The 25587-nt window shown below is 37.2% G+C and overlaps 1 protein-coding gene across 10 annotated transcripts in view; it reads left to right on the top strand.

Annotated features, from left to right (window-relative positions):
• Positions 1-25587, top strand: part of ptprub (protein tyrosine phosphatase receptor type Ub) — a 223210-nt gene that overhangs the window by 93686 nt on the left and 103937 nt on the right. For all 10 annotated transcript variants that reach the window (XM_039679819.2, XM_039679822.2, XM_039679818.2 and 7 more), the window contains exon 3: positions 19306-19577. In XM_039679819.2, coding sequence (XP_039535753.2) covers positions 19306-19577 — 272 coding nt within the window. The remainder of the gene's footprint in view (positions 1-19305; positions 19578-25587) is intronic.

The raw sequence follows: 25587 nt of genomic DNA, 5'->3' as shown, positions 1-25587 counted from the left end.
GAAAATGAATTTATTCATCCTCATGGCCGTTGTAGCCTAAAAGTTTGTGTAATCAAGTAGAATATTTATTTCTAAAGCTATACTTTTTGTGATGTATATTTGATGCTTTTCTCATTTAACACAATACTGATTTTAAATGTATCCTTTAGGGATAATTTCTTTGCCAAATTTGCTGTGCTATTAATTTGCAATTAATTAGATTAATCACCACATCATGTAATTCATTAATTCAAAAGTGTAATCCCTTGACAGTATATCTACAGAATGCCACACACAATCCTCAATAAACTCCATATTTTACAATCTGCCCTTTCTACAGGCTTAGACAAAGTGCTATGTTTGCATTCACATAATATGGGGGGATTGCTACACTAAAACAAATTAAATTGTATTGATTATTTCAAAGCTCGAACATGGGAAGCAAAATGTCGTTGGAGTAAAGTGCTTTAGAGTAGAGGTGATGTTCTGTGGATTTATCATCCCTTCATAATGATAAGTGAAGGTGCTTGCGTATGGTTTTGCTGACAGCAGTGAATTTCTTATGGACCGAACACCACTGTAGTTTTTTTTTTTTTTTTTCCCACCAGAGATCCTCTCTCTGGGAGTCTGTATATCATGGTTTATGTCATTGTCCAGGTTCTCTTAAACCACAACCTAATACCTCCTTGCTTTGGGGGTATTTCCGTTCAATGCTAATTCATGTTTTAGTTCCATTTGATGTTTACGGTTTCTGGACTGAAGGCACATGGATCATTTAGAATATTACCTTAAATAAGAAATGTAATAATTTGTTGATACTAAAATGTTAAATAAAACCATATTTTTGGTGATAAAGTGTTTAAATTGTGTAGAACTTATATCTTAAAGAAGGCTGTTTCTAGCGCTTATACTGTTTTGTGTTTCCGCTAACTTTGATCTCATTCTTTCAGCGGTGATGGAGAGGTTATTGTTGGTGTTTCATGCTTTTTGTGTTGCAGTGTTTTACCATTTGACACCCTAACAGAAGGAACTGCTTTTTCATAGAGAGCTTTGTGTAGCCCACTATGCCTAGACTTCCCTAATTAATTCCCACGAGGCTTCCATGGTCTCCAGCAGTAGTGGTGAGCAGCATCGTGCAAGAATAGGTGTGTGTGTGAGAGAGAGAGTCTTCCTTTGGTTTCGTTTAATTACTTTCTTAGTGTGTTTAAGGGATGGGAAGCGTCAGCCTGGACATGTGAGTATTAGAGTATTAACAGTTCATCCAAATAATGACAGAATGTCTTGGCAAGTAAAGACCCACAAATAATTTACTGTTCTTACAGTGCACATAAACATCAGTTGTAGCACCTTTTGCACATCAGGGGAGGAGTTTCACTGCAAAAAATATCAAATTCTTAATCAGTATTTTTGTCTTGTTTCAACATTCTCGAAACAACGTAAATGTACCTGAAAAGCTAATATTTAAATATGTAAGAATTTATCTTCAGTAATTTCTTACTCCATTGGCATTGTTTTATTCCCTCTTTTTATGCAGAAACCTCAGTAAATTTATTTAGATTTATGTCTACAACAAGCAAACTTATGTTTGCCAATGGGATGTAAAAAAAAAAACTTAACTCAAGATGTATTGTATTCTCTGAAAACAAGTCTTACATCTTCACAATTTATTTGATCTGAAGTAAATTGATCTTGTTGATGATTTAATAAAAAAAGCTGTCCTGAATATGCTCGACTTAAGAGTTTGAGGACTTATTATAAACCAAACTGTACAGTGTGTTGGTGTCAGCGTCCTTAGTGTGAACAAGATTTTATGCTGACGTTTTTTTTTAATTAATGTTTGTCTTTATTGATTTCCCACAAAAAAAAAACCTAGACTGGCAACCAGATAAATTTACTTTCGAAGCAAAGTTGTGTGAAGATGTAAGACTATCTAGAGGCAAACTGATTTTTGCTTGTTTTATACGTTAATCTGAACAATTTTGAGGTTTATGCTTAAAACAAGTGCCAGTGGGGTATGAAATATACATCAAGTTAACATCCATTGGTGTTTATATAAATTTCATAGTTTATGCCATGTTAAACACATTTCTGGTCACACATATAACTCATTAACATACCGGGGTGATTAATTGTTTATAAGACATCAATGGATCTAGTGAGGTCAAGTAGACAACACAACAGTTGCTTTTGTTCCGCACCCTATATTTTACGCGTCGTCGTCTGATTGTCTGGTCTCCAGCCCGGGCTCAAGGCTGAGAGTGCGCAGCCTGTCAGAATGATGAGTGTGTCTAATTGAGACGGAGCACTGCTGGCTGAGCCGAGGGATTGACAGTTAATCACAGACACGTTAAACTCTTCAGCACACGAAGAGCGCCGCCTCCTGCGCCGGCTCGTCTCTCTCGCTCACCTCCGCACCCCACTATCTGCGGCCCGCCGCTATCTGCGCAAGATTTATGTCATCTTCGCGACAGCTCGTTCCTGGCATCCATCCATCAGAGTATAAAAGCCCCTCCGGTGGCGTTACGTATACAAGGCCCGCATGCTCAAAGCACATCAGTGCCAGAAACAGACAGGCCATCTTCACATCACGCGTACACACCCACACTTTTAAAGGCTTCAATCGCTCCTTTGGTTCGCTATTATCAAATGTGCCAAAAAAAAATAAATCACCGTGTTCGACTGTTCAGTTTCTGCAGGACATTCTTAAACTCCTAAAATGCCACCTACTTTACGCAGGAATGCTTTTCTGAGTCTAAGGATTATTATTTTGGGTGAGTGACAGCTCTATGGTTGAAGAGGTCTGGTTTTAATTGCTGACTGAAATCTAGGGAGACTGAAACAGCAAGCACACTGCAACTGCTTTTAAATCATGTATGCCTCCACCCTTTGTCGTTTTATTATCTATCTCAAAGGCATAGGCGAGCAAAGGAACAGCAGCCAGCTGTGTTAAAGGCGGCTTCTTGTTGAATGCCTTATTATGCTGATTTATCACTATCGATTTTAATTCCGCCAATAGTTGCCTCAAGCTACATAATTAAAATACTGCATTGCTGAGCCTCCACAGAGTCCCTCAAGACTGCAGATAACTTGTAAATTTGTGTGTTTTTTTTCTTCAATAAATAATGCCTAGTGTGCATTCACAGGCCTAAAAGGGCAAAAAATGGATGGGCACTGGAACGGAACCGGGCCTTAGTTTGGCGGTGCTATGCACAGTGGAACATGTCCCCTGACTTCAGGACCCGGAGCTTATATTTAGCACCTGAAGTGTCAGCGGCTCTGTTGATGTCAGCCCAGATTTCGACCATACTTTAGCTTCCGGGCCCCAAGGGCTCTGGGAAAGGTGCACTTGGGATACCACTTGCAGAGCACGGATGTGAGAGGGTCAGCAAAAAAAAAAAACAGTTCCCATCCAGTGATGCTTAGTTCTGACACACTCCCTGAAGTGCCGTTTTCCTCATGGGTCTAAAATAAACAGCTGCCTCAAATAGGGAAAATGAAGTTGGCGAGTTTTTAAAGCTGAAGCTTGTCATTTAGGCACTAAGTAGAATTGCAAAAACATGACTGTTTTCAAACACGCTCATCTTCCATTGCTCGGTTAAACAGGTTGCTCCAAGTGCATAACATTGATTAAGCTGGGTGAAATGCTTAAACAAACATGTTGTTAAAGGGATAGTTCACCCAAGAATGAAAATTCTGTCAGTATTTACTCACCCTCATGTTGTTCCAACCCCGTAAGACCTTCGTTCATCTTCGGAAACACGAATTAAGATATTTTTGATGAAATCTGAGAGCTGGATCACTCCTCCATACTAGTCCATAGGCTTCTTGAGGGATTGAAACTTGCCGGCCTCAAAGTTATTAAAGACATTGTTAAAATAGTCCAAGTGACTACAGAGGCTCAATCTTAACTTTATTAAGCGACGAGAATACTTTTTGTTAGCAAAAACAAACAAAAATAACGACTTTATTTCAACTATTAACTTCCTTCTATTTGAGCGTCTAGTCATTTAATTTAGTGTAATTGCGTAGAGCTACGTCACACGTAGGCTCACTATTGGAAGGAAATGAATAGTTGAAATAAAGTAGTCTTGTCGTTTGATAAACCTAAGATTGAGCCACTGAAGTCACTTGGACTGTTTTAATGATGTCTTTAATAACTTTTTGAGGCTGGTAAGTTTCAATCCCTCAAGAAGCCAATGGACTAGTATGGAGGAGTGATCCAGCTCTCAGATTTCATCAAAAATGTCTTAATTCGTGTTCTGAAGATGAACGACGGTCTTACGGGGTTGGAACAACATGAGGGTGAGTAAATACTGACAGAATTTTCATTTTTGGGTGAACTATCCCTTTAAAGTACCTTTTCAGGCAAGTCAGTGTACAAATAGCTTATTTATAGTTATATAGTTATGGTCCTTGAATTTGATTGGCTAAGCACTATACCAAAAGTGATATACAGTCTGAAAAATAAAGTTAATTTAAATCTGATTCTGCATAGTGGTGGGGAATTTTTGCATTTTTGCAGTCATTTGAATCTCTCATCCTGTTTTCATTGGTTTAGCCAAAACCTAAGATATTTAAAAATACAAGTTACTCAATCTTAACTCTTTTTTTTATGGAACTTTTGTATAATTTCTTTAACAGTAACACTGAAAAAATACATGTTGCGTAGCTCTGTCTGAATGATTTTCCTTTTAACTTTCAGCTACATTCATTAGATCTGATAAATGTGGTCTTTTGTAATTGAATTCATGGTCTGGAGACATACAAAAACACTTATGACGCTCAGACAGGGCGTGGATCGTGCGTGGTACACAACAGCCTCGCATCCATTCCCTCCCCTCGATCGCAAGCTGACCAGAGGACATTTCGAAAGGTCACTGCGTATGGACAGTTTCGGCAAAGCATGTTTTTCCCAGAACCCCTTTGGCGACAGCTACCAAAGAGTCAGCAGCTCCTGATATGGGCTTATCTCCCAACCAGCTCCAGAGGGCACTGGCTACACTCGGTCCAACCACGCTTCAGCTGTTATTTACTCCCTATATGGTCTTCTATCACTCTGTTTCTTTCTTCTATAGCCTTTCAGATAAGTTTCTCTCCCGGTCTCCAGCTCACCTGGAGCTTTGAATGCATTGTCTCGTCCCCTGAGAGACCGGGGTAATTGCGGCCCACCCCTTTCATTGCCGATTTAAAGAGCTGGAGCTCTGCCAGTGGATCCACCTGTGAAGCAGCGTTCTGTTTGGTTAAGGAGGTTTTGTTTGTCTCGAGAGGAACCGAGGGGCTGGATTGGGAATATGAATATCGGTTGACTTCCTTTGTGGCAATGTACTTTTCACGTCAAGTCTTTATTCTGTCATTGCTTGTTCTCAAGCAGGAAATACATTTTTAATGTGCTTCTGCTAACAGTTTAATAAAGGAAAACACTGCCAAACACACTTCAAACTTGCTTCAAGATGTTTGCCCGATTATATAACAGGACAAACATCAATTAATGATTTTTCCATCATTTACAGTTGGATAACGTTTTGATAAGTGCAGAATTTTTTATAGACGAAAACATTATTCACAAAATAAAATCCACAACAGAACAGCCTGCATCTTTTCTTCTGCTTTGAGCTTTTGTTAAATAGACATTTGATTTGATTCTATTGTCTATTTGATTTTAGGTCTATTCGGTTTGAATCTTGATATAATATTATATAAATATAAATTATATATATATATATATATATATATATATATATATATATATGAAGAGTTCAGATGCAAAAGCCTCTAAATGCCATTTGAAATTTTCTTCTTTAATGATGATTTTTATCAAACTTGTATATTTAACTTCAGTAATTTCACTTAAATAACAATTAATAGGTAATTATCATTGCCATTTAAGTGAAATTACTGAACTTAAATATACAAGTTTGATAAAAATCATCATTAAAGAAGAAAATTTCAAATGGCATTTAGAGGCTTTTGCATCTGAACTCTTCATATATATATATATATATATATATATATATGAGATTTTGTTTGTATGGATGGTATATTTCATAATATATATATATATATATATATATATATATATATATATAATTAGTTTGTTAAAATAGTTAGTTTGTATATATCAAATAGTTGTAAAATATTATGTATAATTTTTCCTTTATTTGAGCGTGCAAGTCACTCAAGAACAAGATCCTTATAAATAAGGATTGAAAAGGGGCCAGTTGAAGGAAGAAAAGGTGCAATTAAGAATAATTTTATACAATATCTTAGTTTTGATCATTCAAATATCCAACACAACAGAATATAACATTTGTAATGCCAATTAGTTAAATACCTTCCCTGCATTAAAGGCTTTCAATAGCATTAAACACATTTAATTAATCTAGTTGTGTCTTAGTGTTGGCAGCATGAGATCTCCTACCCAGATCTACCCACACAATGAACTAGTTACTGTATAGAGTATATAACTGGGTTGGCAGAGGAATCCCATAATCATTTTCACAGGCATGTTGTAAAAGTGCTTTTATGTTTTACATTGTGATAAGTGGAATTAAATGACACTCGAACCTTCATTTGAAAGCCAGTGAATGCATAATAAGGAACAATGAGACAAGATAAGAAAGGTGACAGAAACAAGCCAAGGACTATAAATGTATTTATTGTACGGTAGTGGAGCACAGAACAACAAGTGATCTCAAATTCAACAGAGAAACTGGGTGATGGGGAAGTTTGAATAGAGATTAGGTCACACTTTAGGTATTGTGTCGCACCCAGGAGTAGAAAACCTGTCATGGTGAATTTCATGGGAGAGAGAGAAAATTGATTTTTTGCAACGGAGAAGGTTTCACACTGTTAACAGCAGCTTTTAGGTATTTCTTTATTACTACACATGCTGTGTGTTTTTCTGCCATTGCACACTTGAAGCAGCAGTAATGCAAAAAAAAAACAAAAAAAAAAACATGTGCTGCTTTGGAAATAGATACCATTTGATTATATAAAAGTGTTTCGAATTGGTTTCCTCAACCAGCTGCATTTTTCCCTGAAATGAATGAAAAAAAAAACACCCTTAGGTCAAAGATTTATTTTGACATGCATGTTTTTACAAGTCCATGAGTGCAGGAAATTGAGATTTGTTTTAAAGACGGAGTTTGTTACAAATTGTGCATGACATGTATCGGTTGAAATTGTTTTGGTAGTGATGAATGAATTTCATATTTGGTCTATTGGGGTCATTCCAAGAATTGGCTTTCTCATATTTTCATGCTCAGTGTACCAATACATTAAGAGGACCTGCGGTAATTGCATTTCAATACGAAAACTTGGCCAATTAATGAATGCTAATTAATTTTTTTTCCCACTCAACTAATGAGACGTTTAATTTGATGACAAAACATATTAGTGGGGCTGGGGCTACTTGCATTATAATCACTAATAAATTTTGATGTACATGTCAAATTGGAATTCTGTGTATAAACGGTTACATTGGTGGTAATGCATTGTGTGAAGATGTGGAAGTGTGTAAAAATAAACGTACCTCATGTGTCAATGCTTCAAATCGTTAGTCATTTGTCTGATAAATTGATCCATATCGATGTATTGTTACTCCCCTACTAAAAATAATGGCATGTTGTAAGTTTTGAGTGCTCTGCTTTATGCTTTCATAGTTTTAAAAATATGTTAGAGACCGTAATTGTGAGTGATATTCTCAACTCGTTTTTTAATGTGTTGTATTTTTTTAATGCACTGTTTGTCATTTCAAAAACATGTTTGAAATGATGAAGAGATGTGACTACACAACAGGGTTTAAAATATTCATTTGAGATGAAATATTCATTTGTGTGTGTTAATTCCAGCACATACTCTTGCATAGTAATTGTGTCTTTAGGGGGAAAGGCATCAGCGAATGTCAGCCGCATGGAAATGACATGAGACTTTACCATCATGATTTTCTACAGAAACAGAATATGAAAGATGAAGGATTTCAGTGCTTTTGCATATTTGCAAGTTGAATCTTTTTCTGCATTTATTCAAAAATACAGCAGAAAGATATTGAGAAATTTAAAAGAAAACCTTTTGTCACTGTTGGGGTTATACCTTGATTAGTTGGTTTACCTGTTTGTACACTTTATTTTGTTCTGTCATAGGTTGAGGTAAGAGGGGTGATGACAGGCAGCATATCCTGATCTTCTTTTGCTGTCCACCTTCAAAAAGCATCCCCAATTTAATGTGATTGTGAAGAAAGCCAAGGCAGAATGCCTTAAATTTCAGCTGACCTTTTGAGAAAGGCTGAAAGACATGGGAATAAATGAGGCTGTAAGAGGAGGAGGAGGAGCCTTAAACACTTTAAGGTAGCGAGATGTGAGCATGACTACTTCTAAAATTGAAGTGGGAAAAGGACCTATTGTAGTCTCCTCTTCCCTCTTCAACTCTATTTCAGTTCGCTTCTGTACTCAGTCTGAGACATCGATATGTCTCTCAGTTTTCCTCCGGCCTGAAAACAGCCGGCCATTCAACAAACAGAAGGCAGGCTGAGAGCTGTGACGTAGACGCTAAGCACCGAGTTTAAAGGGTTAGTTCACCCAAAAATGAAAATTACGTCATTAATTACTCACCCCCATGCTGTACCAACCATGTAAGACCTTCGTTCGTCTCCGGAACACAAGTGAAGATATTTTTGATTAAATTTGAGAGGTGGATCACTGCTACATAGGCTGCCTAAAGGATTGAAACTTGACGGCCCAGAAAGTCATTGAAGAAAATGTTTAAATATTCCATGCGACAACAGTGGCTCAAGTATAAATTTATGAAGCGACAAGAATACTTTTTGTGCAACAAAACAAAAATAACGACTTTATTTGACTATTCCTTTTCTTGTAGGCCTGAGACGAGAGTTTTCTTGACGCATGCGCGAGAATTGCGATCTCCTTCAACTACTTCACTTCAGTTCAGTTCGCATGGAAATCTCTTGAACTCTCGTCTCAGGCCTACAGTCGAATAAAGTTGTTATTTCTGTTTGTTTTTTTCGCAGAAAAAGAATTTGCGTCGCTTGATAAACTTATACTTGAGAAATCGAAAATGACCGCGGATATGGAGACATGGGATGCAATTCGCTCTTTTGTGGAGAATATTCCTGGCATTTCCAAACTGAAGGCCGAACAAGAAGAGTGTTTGGTAAACATTTTGAATGGAGGCGATGTTGTGGCCTTACTCCCGACAGATTTTGGTAAAAGTTTAATTTATCAAATATTACCGATCGTCAGCGAGAAACTGGGGAGACCAAAGGGTGGCAATGTGATAGTTGTGATTGTGTCCCCCCCTTGGTTGCACTCATGGAAGATCAGGATAAGGAGGCAGCAAAACCCGGTCAGCCATGTTCACTCCGGTATTTAGCTCGATGGTTGCATTTTCGCATCATACATGTGTTTACAGTGGAAGTTTGATGTGGCTGAGTTGGCGAATAACACACCATAACCAAACGTTATGTGATTGGCTTATGATTTTATACTTTATACTTCAGACAAGCCAACCCCCCCAATTATGCCAAGCCAGACTCTGCCTACACAACAAAGCGAAGTAGCAGAGTTTGGTATTACCAGGCTAGACCTATTGTATTGATTCAACTATTCAGCCCTGCACCCCTTCACCTCTTTTTATTCTCTCGAACACGCCTTTGAAGCCTCTTGATGTCAGAGGCGAACAAAGCCCAGCGGATGGGGTCAAATGGAGGGAAAAAACGCTCTTAAAAGTTCTGAGAAACAGGGAAAAAATGGACAGTTGTGATTTCTGTGAATGTGGTGCACTTTGGTGTTCCATGACTTTGTAAAAGTCATTAAATGCACAAACCCCATGCTGCTTTTGTTGTGATGCCTATTAGTAAGAGACAAACTAATATCTAACACGAAAATTAGCATACCCTGAAAAGCAGCTAGTTTAAAGCAAAAAGGGTAACTAAACCCCTGGTCAGAGCCTGACTCCACCCACTGGCAATATTTGAAAATGCTAAAAAAGTGGGCAGACCCCAGTGGAGATAGAGGGCGAAATAGACGCTAAAACACTCTATCCTGATCATTTTCAATACTCACAATTCCAATTCCTGACTCCCTACAGTGCTTTTGACGACACAAGATAGTTTTTATACTGCCAAGGGCGTAGCTCGCATGGTGAGCTGAAACCTGCGTACGTCACGAAGTGCGGAACATCCAATAGGAAAATTCAACTGCAGTAGCCACCGTTCAACCTGAAGAGGGCATCATTAAGACGTTTTTACACCATATATTGTAGAAATAAAACACTTTATAAACAAATGTCAAAAAAGTTACTTGAATCAATGACTGGTATTAATAAAGATCCATTCTTACAGATCATTAACTAAAAAAACTTGGTTTAGTGTTTAGTTACTCTTTAAATGTGTGTCTCTCTCCATACAGAAATTAAAATGTGATTTTTGTTTTCATGTTTGGACAAAGTATTGTGTTGACTTCATTCATTAAACTCAACCATTTAACCCTGTTACCCAAGTTATTGCTAATATGATCAAACCATTTTTTTTTTTGTAACTACAAGCAAACATTGTTGGTCAACATTTGGTTTAACTACATTTCATTTAATTTCTAAGTTTTAAGTTGCAAATTAACTGGGTTGCAACCTGACCTGATATAAAATTAATAGACAATAAAAAATCTCATATGAAATTTAGTTTGACCTCCTGGGGGTAACACGTTCTTTTAAAGATTAAGAATCTCTTTTTCACAGACTATGCTCTACCTTATTCATGCAAAGTGGCAAATGCCATTACCCCAGTTCTGTCCCTGCATCTCTGACTTCATATCTCTTCTTTTCTGTTTCTAATAACCTTCTTGTTTTCCATTCTGCCTTTATCTGCCCTCGCTTCTTGTTCTGACTGTTTCAGGCCTCAACTTTCGAGTCCTCTAACTTTTTTGTGATTGCATCTTTCAGCCTTTCTCTCGTCCACCTCAATGCTGTCCTTGGTCCTTTCTTGACTCGCTCTCTCTCCTGTTTTCTCCGAGATAGCATCTCTGTTAGCTGGCGAGTGGCTGTTTTCCTGCGCTGCACCGTTTGAATGACGATGGGCTCAATCACTTCAAATCTCGTTATGTATGTTCCTGCGCCCTTGGGAAGGGTTAGCAGCGAATGGATGGGGCTTTATCAGATTTCACCAGCCTTGGAGGCATAATTCACCAAAGGTCACCTTATGTTTGATATTTCTAGTTCATGTGAACAGTATGTCTGTGCCGGTGTGTAACGGTGGCTTCATGATGAGGTGAGTAGTCAAAGGTTAACCTGTGATGCTTTCAGTGTAAATATCAAAATGGCAAGAGGGACGTCTGACCTTATTGAACGGTTCAGCAGGAGGTTCTTTGCTCTTCCTGGTGAATTCACATCAAAAATGCTCTAAAAGTACACAAAGCTTTGTTTTGGCACAGTGCTTGTTATATACTTGGCTTTTGCCGTGTGTATTGTATTGTTTGTTATGTCTGACATTGAATCTTTCATCATTCCATTGCTAATGGAATTCATACAATGCATTTTGCAAAAATGATAAAGGCTGAAGGAGAAAAGTAGACATTGAAGGTTAGAAGGTCACATCGTTCATAACGGAGAAAGAAGACAAGGCTCTCTTAGACTTGACGCTGACTGACAGTGATTAGGGTGACTCGGTACACAGAATAATTGCTAACCTGGAGTCATGCTAGGTAATAAAACTTTGGGTCGTTTTCAAGGATATCATTGAATATGTATGATCTCTAATGCATGGAATGATGTATGATGTCTATCTCTTATACAATGAGGTGCTTGATTCATTACTGCTTATGTTTCCCTAGACTTTGTTGAAACACAGTGGAAATGTTTTATGAACGCCACAAATTACTGTGAGCCGTGGAATCGTCTTTACAAGAGTATTTTATTGACTGCTCTTGAGTGTAGCTTTGTAACCCAATTAACCTTTGGACAATCACCAGAAACATTTTCTTTTCAAGGGGTAAGACCGAATCAGCTTACTTAATTACAGACACACTCAACATTTTCTAACAGTAATCATTTTATAAATCAAATCATCTCAGCTCGAATGAGCTTTTCTTGTGTGTTCAACCTCGGTCGACACCTTTATTTCGACACGGGATATTGACAGTTAACAGAATCCAGTTTTTGGATGAATTAACTCGGCAACAGTAATAGACTCAAAGTGAGGACAGACAAACCTAATCATAAGGCATTTGTATGACCTGTTGTCATCAAAGTTTCTTCAGAACAAAGTTCTCTAAAAATGTACAGGTTTAAAAATATATGCGTTTTCACTGAACTAATGAATCACTGTGTTGCACGCAGTTATGAATCTCTAATGAAACTATGGCGGTTAGAGTCTATAAGTTCACAATTCTGGGAATAAAAAGCATATTTTTGCCTTGACAGTCATTTAAAAGTCTTTAGAATTATTATTATAGTAGATGTTTTGCCTGTGTGTGACACCTTTTTCAAATGGCAGAGCCAATTTTTCTTTATGCCTCTGGTAAACTTGTAAGTCCCTTGGATATTTTTTGTTGTTTTTACAAACTGAGGGACAAGCCAAATAGTCTGTATGCCATTGTCGATAAAGCTTGTAATTACCCTGAAACAATTCCCTTAATGCTCATGGTTTTAAGGGAAATGAAATATTGAATAATCAACATTTTAGTCCTCTGGGAGAAATTGTAGCAGCCACGCTGGCTAGCTGAGGTTTTAGGCTGGCTCTGTAAGATTGGATTCTGATCTCATGCAGGAAAAGATGTCAGCACCAATATATTGTGCTTTGCCCCACTCCCACCTGTGAGAAAGAGAGGGACAGGGCGCCAGCGTACTCAGATGGGTTCTGGAGCCTCTGGGCTGGCTGAGATATATGGTCAGCTCTGTTGTTTGGGTTCAGATTCAATATGATATGACGAAGCACAGACTCTCGCTGTGAATTCAATCAGCACCTCCACACTCCTTGGAGTGTGCTCTCAAATGTCGTCATGTGTTTTCCATTGTTTTAGTGGAAGCTTCTTTTTTTTTAATGTGCTGGTTGCACTATACTAAAGCAATATGAATACATATATTTGGCTGTCTGGTTCTGTCTGTTCAATCAGTACATCTCTTAATATATCACATCATCTATAAATGTATTCATGTACATATCTGTTTTGGTTGCTCCTAAATAGACCCAGAAATGTTTTAGAAGACTATAATAGCCAGAAATGATATTCTCAATCTGTGTATTAGTGGTGGTGGGGATTGTTATGCCATTAGGTGGCAGCAAGTATATGTCTTTATAACCGAGTCATTAATCATTTATTTAAATAAATGCTTGTCGCACGGACACTTGTTTATGAAAACTTACATTTTTAAGAAGTAACTAGCTAAGGCTAGTTAAAACTTGTTAATAAACAACTAATCAATCATCTTAATGTGAACGGTATCATCTCCAGGGCATCCGATCTGGGTATGGTTGTGTTACAGCTACCACCAATGTGCTCAATGATATTACATCACCATTAGATATCAAACAACACTGCGCTCCTATATTTATTGACATTGCGAAAGCCTTTGACTCCGTGGACCACAACCCGCTTATCCACAGACTTGGCAGCATTGGTGTCACTGATCACTCACTGGTTTGGTTCTCAAATGATCTTTCTCACCGGGTTCAGCGTGTAAGATTTGAAAACCTTTTTTCCCATTCTCTACCAGTAACCAGGGGTGTCCCCCAAGGCTCCATCCTTGGCCCTACACTTTTCTCAATTTATATTAATAACATTCCCCAGGCAGTTGGTAATTCACTCATTCACTTGTATGCTGATGATACATTCCTTTATGCCATGAGTTCCTGCCCTGATGCTGTTCAAGCTACCTTGCTTTTTCCAACTCCTGCAATCCTTTAGACAACTCAAACTCACTCTTAAAATCTTCACAACAAAAACCATGTGGTTTTACTGTAAGGGTACTACGCCTCCTCCAGCCCTTAAAATCACCACTTGCAAGGGTGCTATTCTAGAACAAGTCACTGCATATGAATACTTGAGCATCTGGTTGGAAACTTCAATTTTTTTTTTCTCCATCCACATATCAAAGCTTCAATCTAAGGCGAAGGCCAAGCTTTGTTTCCTTTACTGAAACCGTTCTTCCTTCACCACTTCTTACTCTTATTCAAATTACCATTCTACCCATGTTAGACTGTGGAGACACTATAATGTGGAGACACAAAGACACGTGAGATGTCTGAGCAGCGTCTTGCTTATGAGTTGCGATTTCTTTTTTCGAAAACCCACGCTTGTGCATTTGTTTTTCTCTGATTCGATAATAAACTAGCGCATTACGTACCGTTTCACGCTGGCGAACAATCCCGGTGTTCTGACGATTCATGCTACCCATCGAGATTTGCTACTTACCGGTTATGCACATGTGCAGACTCACAGTTTGTTTTTTGTTTTTTTACAAAAGGTACATTTTCCTGTTATGTATAATTTCCCTTAAAAAATGCTTACTACCATAGGAATATTTGTACGGTCACCCAGCTGAAAAGAATAACTGAAAGTTTCAGTTACTATGAGGAAAGGTGTAATTTGACAAGTCAAAGATGAATATTTTATGAAAATTTTTACTTTTCACACCGTTTTAAAAATAAAAACAGTAGTCTACAGTATACAGTAGCTACTCATAACTTAGAATTGTATTATAATTGTATTTCATACGACTTTAATTGGCATTCTGTGATCAATTCGCGCTACGGTAGCATTTTTCGACAAGGCAGCAAAAAATCGACAGAACACCGGCTTAAACGGCATCATTAGGCTGCAACACGACATTGATTACCGCTTTTGTTCACACAGCGCGCGCTCCGTGACTGAACCATAGACTGAACACAGCAGTTGTTACTCTGTCCCCAACCTGGCGGCACCAATCCCGGGCCGTGTTTGCGTTCATACAGGTGTTTGTTCTGTCAATTTCCCGGGATCAACGCGCTGTGTCGCAGACTGGATGGGGTGGACTGACGTGACTACTATGTTTTAAGGGGAAAATACGTTAACACACAGTGGGCGGATATATTAATAGTATTCAAAAAACGAAATAACCGGCATGGTAAAATCACGTCGGTTATAGGCTCTGAATTTCGGTTTTGATTATTTTTCGGTTAATCGTCCAGCCCTATTTTAAATTGTATTTAATGTAATTGTTAACCTGTATGTATTTCTAATGTACTGTATTTATTTTATTTATTGGTTATTCCACTTGTCAGGCCGCCATTGTAAATAAGAACTTGTCTGTAAAAAAACAAAAAACAAAAAAAAAACTGCCGTATACGTTGTAGAACAAAATGTCAAAGAATCGTCAAGTTATGTTGACCACAGGCTTTATTTTACTAAACTATAAATTTAAAAAAAAAAATGTATAATTAGACTTCCGGCGTCTGACGTCCTTCAGTCTATTGAATATGTGATACCAGCTGTCAAAATATTTATATTCACAATAGAACGATGGCATATAAAAAGAAGTGCTGGGCAACGACTGATTGCGATTAATCGCATCCAAAATAAACGTTTGTTTTTACATAATATATGTGTGTGCACTGTGTATAATTTTGTATAAATGCACATATGCATATATTTATGAAATAAATGCATGTATATACTGTATACATTTAAAAATCATTTTAAATAACACATTTTTCTTAAATATACACATGCATGTGTCTGTATTTATAAAATAATTGTACACACACATTATGTAACAAAAATTTTATTTTCAATTTGCGATTAATCGTTGCCCAGCACTAATAAAAGATGCTATACTATACTAGATAAAAAGCTCTAATAATATGTTCTTCTAGTGTTGGACTTACAGTATATGTGAATGTTGGACTTTATATCCTTATATACTTTGCTATTTGATTTATTGTACATCCTTAATATATCAATTTGTCCATATATCTATCCATCTAATTAAGTAATCTGCCAGCAATTTAGCTATATCCGAATTGAGAGCTTTAATTAGTCATTCCATCAAAGTCATCAGCTTTACCTTTATGGGCTTGAGAAAATCAACAGTACCTCGTGAATGTCATAATTCCTTGCTTACAGTGACTCTCAACAGCTCCTCTGTGGGTTGAGGTACATGTTTAATACTGCTAAATCACTCTTTATCTGTAGATTTAGCGGTGTTCCCTCCTTTTCCATCCTTCGTTTCTTCCCTGTGATGTGCTCTTCGGATGTCTCTAGAGTGCAATATGAAGAAGCCTTGAGAAATCTAATTAACCAGAATGCCTTGAGAGAACAGGGCTTTTCACACACATGTACACCCAGACATACATAAATCAAGGGATGTCCTAGGTGCTTTGGAGAGCGCCCAGTCCCAGAGCCATTAGTTATTAGTTATGATCCTTTTTTGTGGGTTTTTTGAAAGTGTGTGTGATTTTCAGACTTGAATATTTTGAGGTAAATTCTTCTTGAAATATGTGCTCATTTAAAATAAATACCATCTGATTTGATGTTTAATTTAATACAATGACATTCATACATTTTTATGTGAGCCTTACGTTCAAATAGTTTTTGCGGCCTATTTATTTAATAAGCTGCTAATTTCAGTACTTGATAGATGAAAGCATCCCCAATACAATGCCCGCTTTTTCCCGATTTCTACCTTCAACTTGACTGTAAAGTCCTGTAATTCTCCTTTAGCTAGTTAACCTTCAGCTTAGGAAAATGAGGTTTTCTTTTAATCAAGGTTTTTTTTTTTCTTTGATACCAAGGCAACAAGGACAGTCTGGTCTCGTATTTTTCTTGTGAATCAACACAACGACCTTGGGATGGAGTGACTGTTGTCTTCTAGACGCAGGGGCATTTTGTTCCGTAAGCAGGCGAACACTTGAAGGGTGGCATGTCTGATTAGGGAGGACAGAAAACGGTGGTTAGAAGTCCTTTCTCATGTCTATGTATATGAATGGTTCATATGTAATTATTCACTCAGCCTCAATTCGCAAATGGAGCTCCTAACCCCAACGTCCCGCACTGTCCTCTGATTAATAACAACAAGCAGGCCGAATGTTCTTTTATGCACTTTCATGTGAGATTGTTCTCAATTAAGGATGTTTGACTTTATCAAATCTTGAGACTGTAAACTTCGTTAAACCTTTTAACATTAAATGTTCTTATAATGGACCTTTTTGTTCTTGAAATAGACATAAATGCATAGGTTCATGTATTTGATGGTGTGGATTTTGTTTTTTTAATATTGTGTGTAATGCTTATGATATTTTTCATGTTTTGGGGACTTGCAAGCTACTCTTCGACCATTCTATAAAAAAATGCTCACCTATCCTCATTTCTGTAATATTCAAATGGCTGGAGTGATGGTAATGACAGGAATATTGGTATTATGTAAAAAAATAGTAAACTGTATACACTACCATTTAAAAGTTTGGGGTCTAAGAATTTGTTTCTGATGCTCATCAAGGCATTTATTTGATGAAAGTATACTGTAATATTGTGAAATATTATGGCAACTTAAAATAATAATCAAATTATGGCAACTTAAAATCATAATAATAGTTTTAATCTTTTTTTTCATAACTGTCTTTTTAGTATATAGCCATGACTCCAGTCTTCAGTGTCACTTTCAGAAATTATTATTATTTATTCAATTTGAGAAGTTGTGCTGCTTGATATTTTAGTGGAAACAGTGATGTGTTTTTTTGATAAATTTTTGATTTGATAAAGTATCAAGAAAACCGCATTCATTTAAAATAAAAATCTTTTGTAATATTATAAAGGTAGAATGGATAAACTTTTTTTTTTGTAAAAAATGCATCATTGCTGCATAAAAGTATACATCTCTTTCAAAAAATATATTTTTCCGACCCAATTTTTTGTTATTCATAAAATGAACTGTTTGTGGTAACACTTTACAATAAGGTTCATTAGTTAACTACATTAGTTAACATTAACAAAGAATGAACAATACTTCTTCAGCATTTGTTAATCTTTGTTAATGTTAATTTCAACATTTACTAATACTTTTAAAAAAATCTTGTTAACATTAGTCAATGCACTTTGAACTAACATGAACAACAATGAACAGCTAGATTTGTATTAACTAACGTTAACAAAGAATAACAAATACAGTAACAAATGGTTAGTTCATGTTAGTTAATACATTAACTAATGTTTAATAAATGAACCTTATTGTAAAGTGTTACCCTGTTTGTTAACAAAAAAATATATATCATTGAAAGCTAGAATGGTTATTAAAAAATGTTTATTTTCATTAGAATATATATATATATATATATTAGAATATCTATAATATTTTTTTCTTTAAATCCAGGGAACAGAAAGGTTCGCCTAATTGAAGAGTCACATACAGTATGTATATGCCTGTTTTGAGTATTTGTGCCTGTTGCTATACCAACACCTCACAAATTTTTGTCTTTGTACAGAGAAATTTTGCATTTGTCACACTCCGCAGAGAGCCTCGAGGCTAAAAAGAGCATGAAAGACATTTTAGTATTCTGTGCTGTGTGTTGTCTCTCTCTGTGTGTGTGCTCTGTATTGAGAGAGTAATGCCAAAATTGTCATCCTTTGTGAACTCACTGAAGGGAGAGATAGTCTGCGGAAAGAGACAAATAGACAAACAAGAGCTTTTGAAAAGTAGGGATGGGAAAACTACACAGAAGTTTCTGAGTAGGCTGTAATACGGCAGATATGCTCCGCAGAGAAGCTGGATGTTTATTTCCCCCTCAATTTCTTTTATTCTCTCTGAGCTTAGTGTATGTGTGCCTGTTTCTTTAAGCGGGCTCACTCTAATATGCACTAAAGCTCTCCACAAATGTGTGTTGCCACACAAAGATATGAAATGTTTTCTTATTCAGAGAAAATATTTAATGTTCTTGCTTTCAGATTTCGGTTTTATACTATATTCTATGACCGAAACACAAAGTGACAAGTGTATGTTAGACAAATAGGTAAAAATAAAATCTGTCATAATTGACTTTCCCTCATGTCAGTCCAAACCCGTAAGACTTTTTTTTCGGTCTTTCTTGAACATGAAAGAAGCATTGTTTCCCATACATTTGATGTTAACCTCCACATAGGATAAAAAGCAACATAAATGTATCATAAAACAGGTTTGTATGACCCGTGCGCTGTATTCCATGCCTGGTGAAATGATATGATGGCTTTGTGCGTGGAACCACATTAAATTTAGGACTGTTTCTTTTAATAGTTGAAATTTGAGTGTGTATGTGATGGCTCTGACATTTGGCTGATTCTTCCTTCTTGCTGTGTTGTCTTCCTCCTCAAGGCTCCTACATGATGGTCAACTCCTCCCAGCATGCAGCGGGGCAGAGGGCTCAGCTTCTGCTGCAGACTCTAAGCGAAAACGACACGCACTGCGTGCAGTTCAGCTACTTCCTGTACAGCAGAGACGGCCACAGCCCGGGGGCGCTGCGGGTTTATGTGCGGGTCAACGGTGGGCCGCTTGGCATTCCCGTATGGAATGTCTCTGGCTCACGTGGACGACAGTGGCACCAGGTGGAACTGGCAGTCAGCACTTTCTGGCCAAATGAGTACCAGGTTAGCAACATCTTTTCTGGTTGGTTACACAAACTAGGATGTTTGTAAGTTATTCTTTGTGTCTGACATTGATTCATGTTGCATGCAGTGTGTTTAAATGCTTCATTTCCAAATGGAGGATGTTTTTGTTCACTAGATGAAGGTAATGGTACTCTTCAAAGGTACATTTAAGAATACCATGGTATCAAAGTAGCATGGTAATCCTACTGGAAACAGAAGCTGGTCTATCTATCAGCTGCCTTAAGATGGCCATTAGCTATTCCAGGAGAGTCATTAGAAAATACAATTTGGTCCTCAGTAAGATGCCCCATTATAGGGTACAAACTAGTCATTAGCTGATCTAAACTAGTCATTATCTGGTCCAAGAGAGTCATTAGTAGGTACAAGTTGTCCAAATGAGGTCTGAAATGATCATCAATTGGTTCAAACAGCTCATTAGCTAGTCTAAACTGGTTATTAACCGATCCAAGTGAGTTGTTAGTTGGTCTAGGGGGCTGTTTACACAACACCATTTTCAACTAAAAATGTGTGAATGGGGAAATCTTTCGTGTAAATGGGAGTCGTTTTGACGATGGTGTCGACTGTACGTGGAAAACTCAAACTCAACTCAACTCAAACTAAACGTACCATGAGTTAGTCATCTGTTGGTCTAAGTCTGATATGCTCATTAGTTGGTACAAACTGTTTATTATCTTAGTCTTTGATGGTCATTAGTTGGTTGAAGCTGGTCATTAGCTAGGGCAAATTAGTAGACCATCTTGAACCAGCAATACCAGTTTAACCCAATTAGGCCCAAAACGCCTGCTCAAAAACTTTTTCTGAAAACCCCCTCCCAAAATCTTTGGGTTTCCAGAAATATTTGTCCAAAAATTTGTCAAAGCCTACTAAAATCTTGATTTCTCAGGCTCTATACCAGATAAAAACATGGAATAAAAAGCCGAGACCAGTCAAAATGATGCAGGCGCGTTTGCTGGGATCTGGTCTTAAAGGTAAACGCACACAGATGTGTGATCAGTTTTAACATGGTGGCTGGTCAACAAGCTAATGTCCTGTTTAAACCAGCTAGAAACCAGTTATCACGTTCTGAAACATTTCCGAAATGTCGTCATGTTTGCCTTTTTAAACTGTAGAGAATACCACGAATGAAAAATATGACTGACAGAAGTTGTAATCTCAATGGCAGACTTGTAAACTGGTTTTTGACTGTGCCCTTACACAAAGATATTATATTATAGCTCGACCAACACAGACGTCGATTATCCTCACAAAGAGGAATTACACAACCAGTGATGGGAGCTACTGACTTATTAGTCATGCCTTTTGCACGGTTTAATTAGCATTGATCTCGGCATGAATTTAGGTTAGTGCTGTAGGGCTTGGACAAGCCCACAATATAGACCAAGTCAATATTGTTGACACGTCTTAGTCAACTAGTAACCTAATTTCCTTACTGTACCATTACGTATGAGACACAATCTACCATCATTGCTTACGAAATGACAGCTCATTCACGACCCCCTAGCCGATCAATTGGTGTCAATGGTCGGTCTGCAATTGGTCAGACGCAGGGGGCTTCATCCATAAATTCAATTTCTCCTTTTTGCTAGCTCTGCGCAGCTGTCAGAAAGCAATTAAGTTGAGTAGTGTTTGCTTTATCGTGAACTGTCAATCTCTCCAACCCAATTAACTTTCACATGCCGGTGAAAAGATGTGGCCTTCATGTGTAAATAATAGTCCTCCCGCCAGTCAACAAGATGTGAAGGTGGAGGGGACATGACAATAGGGGGAATTTGTTGTGGTTGTGTGTGCCTGCGTAGTCGATTTGGTGTCACTTTGAATTTTGCGGAGTTACCTATTTTTCACCATAAACCAATGAATTCAGCAAGGGTTAGCTATACCCTTGGTATCGAGTGATAGGATGTGTTTATAAAGCATCTTCATTGACGAGAGAGTAACTAGGGGTTAAGTGTCTTGCTGAGGGACACATTGGTGTCTCACAGTGGATTCGAACCCGGGTCTCTCACACCAAAGGCATGTGTCTTATCCACTGCGCCATCACCACCCCAAAATAAAAAGTAACTGTAAGACAGTATTTTTTTCTTCAGCTGTAGGCAAAGGCAAACGCGTTTCAAATCAGTGCTTCTCCCGGGAGACTAGCGCTAAATGAATCCCATATTTTAGTGCCATCTACTGATTTAGAAGAGGAAGTTACTCATCTGCATTTGTGAGAAAATCGCGCCAAGAGATCTCACAATCATAACAGACAGATATGCATTTATATGCACTAGACAAGGTTGCATGCCGTTTGTAGGATAGGTTTTATTTATTTGAGAAATATTATCAAGGAAAACACAATATTGGTTTATTATTTGTAAAACACAATATTGGTTACTCCACTACATTTTCGCTCAAATTGACCTTTGTTTTTGCAAATTGCTTTCTGTTGGTTTGCGAGTTGAGTTTTCCTTTGCAAAGCAGTTCGAGTTTGTTTGTTCAATTTTGGCACATATTTCACTCAATAGCTTTCTCTTTCTCAGCGTAGGTTTCACACGACGGGGTGTCAGCACACTAAATCACACTTTCGGCCAGGGCAAACTGCCCTGATCAATGGTAAAACCAGAGCTGTGCCACAGTCCCAGTGGGTGCCACATTAAGGCTAGTTTACTTAAACTGAGCCAACAATAGAGTTTTTTAAAGCTCAAATCTTGCATTTGTTATATTTTGAACCATTCCGGTGATCTTCCATTCGACCCCTTATCAGTTGCCATTGTTACATTAATTAAGTTCAGTTATCATTGTTCTGTTTAGCTTTTCCTGCAGTTTCTGTTTAGTGCCCTCATATACCTCCTTTCATTCATTTTGCTGCTTCTCAAACCCAGCTGGTGTCATTTTTCAAGGATAGTCTTGGGCAAGCAAAAAGGTACAGGAATAGTTCATCCAAAAATCAAACCATTCCAAACCTGTATGTGGTTTTGTGGGTGCTGTCATAATGCAGAAGTACATCTTAAATGTAGCCCATGAGTATATTTCAAGTCTTCTAAAGCCATGTGATAGGTTTGCGAGAAAAATCAAATTGCAATGCATTATCATTTTTTAATCATGTATATTCTTTCCTTTCAGTCCAAGTTTGAAGCTATTCCTACCAGGGCCGGTTCTAGCCCCTTGGTTGCCCTAGGTGGGATTGATTTTTCTAATGCACTGAAAAATAAAGGAAACTTTCATAATTAGTAATAAATACTTGTAAGCTATATACTTGGAAGCATCTCAGCGCCGCCAATTAAGCAAAACAAAACGAATGGGCTGCCGATGTACGAGTTTTATGGGCCGTTAAGACAAAAATAAAGTAGGCTATGAGATGTATCGGCCCAAAAAGCATGTCGGTCACCGGGAATCTCCCGGTAGTTCTGATGGCCTAAATGCCTGTGCACAATACTAAGTACATTTATTTAGTTTGACACCTTAATGGCTGAGATGAGAAGACTTACCTTTTATACTGTGCTTTCTTTTTATTTTGTTGGATTCTCTGTTTTCGTCCCTGTGCACCAGAGGGTTTATACCGCTTCATTTTCGACCAACGCACCAGCAGCACTTGCCTACGTAATGCATTAACATAAAACCTTTTCCTGTAACATCGAGTCAAACCCATGAACTTTGCCTAGAGGCTAATTTGTCTAGAGGCTGGCTTAGACTGGCTATCAGACTCAAAAAAGTTTGTTGCATGTCTCAGTTTGTTTTCCAGTGTTGTCTTTTGTGGATTCTTGTCCACTGTGACTGGCTTTCCTATATTTAAGAGCGAGAATAAAACATGAAGTTGGTCCTCTAATAAGTCTTAGGCTGGAAATGTCTTCTAAGACCCATTCAGCCTTGATGGTAGCCAAAATTGCCCAACAATTGCCTCGTGACTCATCGCAATAAACATGAGAAGAAAATATTGAACATAACGAGTATCAGTGAAAAAAAAAAAAAAAAAACATTGTCTGCAGTCATAAATTAATACAAAATGAATAAATGCAAAAATATCGCCGTTAAGGGCAGCATAGTGACATTATAGATTTGTGTTTCAGCCAGTAAAAAAAAAATGAAAAACCTCACTGGAAAGCTTCTAAGAAGCATCCTCTAAGGACAAAATGGCTTTTATCTATGACGTTTAAATATTATCCAGTGTTTATATCAATAGCCTGTCTGGCTCATCTAGGAGTGATTGCTCAAGTAAGAGGTCCACTTCTTTTGAAAAAATGAGGAGTTTGCTTTCACAGAAAGAAGTGAGTGCTAAGACATAACCCATACAAAACTATGATTTCCCGAAGCTAAAATCGGTAAACTGATTATTTTTATTGATTTAAATCTTTGTTCACATAACAAGGCCACCTAGGCTGAATCTCTATTTGGAAGGAGCTAATAGCCTGTTTGTTCGACTCTTGTTTTGCCTTGTAATTAAGGGTTTCACACAAACTGTTTATTTCCTCATAACTATAATGAATGGATTTAGCCAATAATAGATTTCTGATAAACAAGAATGTATCAATAGCAATTTGTTGTCCACATTGGTTGCTTCTTGCCTAAATTATTTTCTTTTATATTATTAATAAATGGTAAATGGTAAATAAATGGTAAATGGACTGCATTTATATAGCGCCTTCATAGACCTAATGGCCACCAAAGCGCTTTACATTTGCCTCACATTCACCCATTCACACACACATTCATACACCAACGGCGGTGTCAGCCATGCAAGGCGCCAGCCAGCTCGTCGGGAGCAGAGATTTCAGAATAAAGTAAACATAGTGTTGTTTGCAATTCCAATTCATAGATTGATATTGAATTAAGGTACATTATATTTACAGAGTAACTTCGCCGATTTTCACACTGCTTTTTATTGTAATAGTTTCTGTAGTATATAAATAAACAATGTTTCATTGTTCTCTGTGTTACCTGGACCAAGACATTCAGGTTCATTTGTCAGCAAAAGTTTGCCGAATTACTCAATTTTTTTAATTAGCTGAAAGGAAAAAGACATCTCTCTTCATACAGATTACATAAACTGAGAATAGTTGTTTTTTATATAAATTACTTCATTTAAAAGAATAAGAATATAAAGAGAAATCTCTTGCATCTCTATGACAAGTATTCACTTAGTTACAGTTCATTTTTCGGATGCGTTTCAGAATGAACTTCACTGACAGAGAGAAGGCAAAGTACACAGTTTTTTTTTTATTTGACAAAAAGCAGAACCTTTTGTTTTTATTGTGAGTATACAAAAGAATTAGACACTTAACAGGATCAAATGATGGATAACACTTATATGTAAGATCAAAATCAGCAGAGTATTTTGTACTATATCTCTTTCGTACTTATAAGAAAAAAAGTGACAATACCGCCGACCCCTGAGGGTTAAAACTAAAAATTTTCTAAGAAGTATTTCCTACAGTATTAAAGGTCCTGTTCTTCATGTTTTTTTAAAGCTTTGATTGTGTTTACAGTGTGCAATATAATGTGTTCATGCTTCGCGTGCAAAAAACAGTATTTTTACACAATTTATTTATCTGTATATCGCTGTTTTCACTGCCATGCATTACAATAATTTATTTATTAAAATTGATTGTTACGTGACTGCACATTCAATTATTACTGCCTTACATCAATGTTATAGGTTTGTCCATAGATATCATATATAGAATAGATACCCTATTGGCTGCTGGGCACTGAGAAATCCAGGCGCCATCTTGAACCGGTCGTATTCCTATTGTGTTGCGTAGCTGCAGTAGATGCCAGAGCACTGTGCAGCATATTCCTGCTCAAATCGGCGGACTATCGCTTGGGAATTACTTCTCACAAGTAAGATTTAACATTTAACATTACCGTACTATTGGTTGTATTTTGTGAATAAAATATCCCATGTGTCCTGTATCATAGCTACATGTATGACCTTTGCAGCAAAAAAAAAAAAAAAAAAAAAAAACCTGCTTGAAAATCAGTTTGGTATTCAGTGAGATATGATTAATTAAATGTG

The sequence above is a fragment of the Pimephales promelas genome, chromosome 12 (assembly GCF_988280905.1).
Source record: "Pimephales promelas chromosome 12, fPimPro1.hap1.1, whole genome shotgun sequence".
Lineage (NCBI taxonomy): Eukaryota > Metazoa > Chordata > Actinopteri > Cypriniformes > Leuciscidae > Pimephales > Pimephales promelas.
The sequence above is the reverse complement of the archived record's forward strand: the minus strand, read 5'-3'. Positions and strand labels throughout refer to the sequence as shown.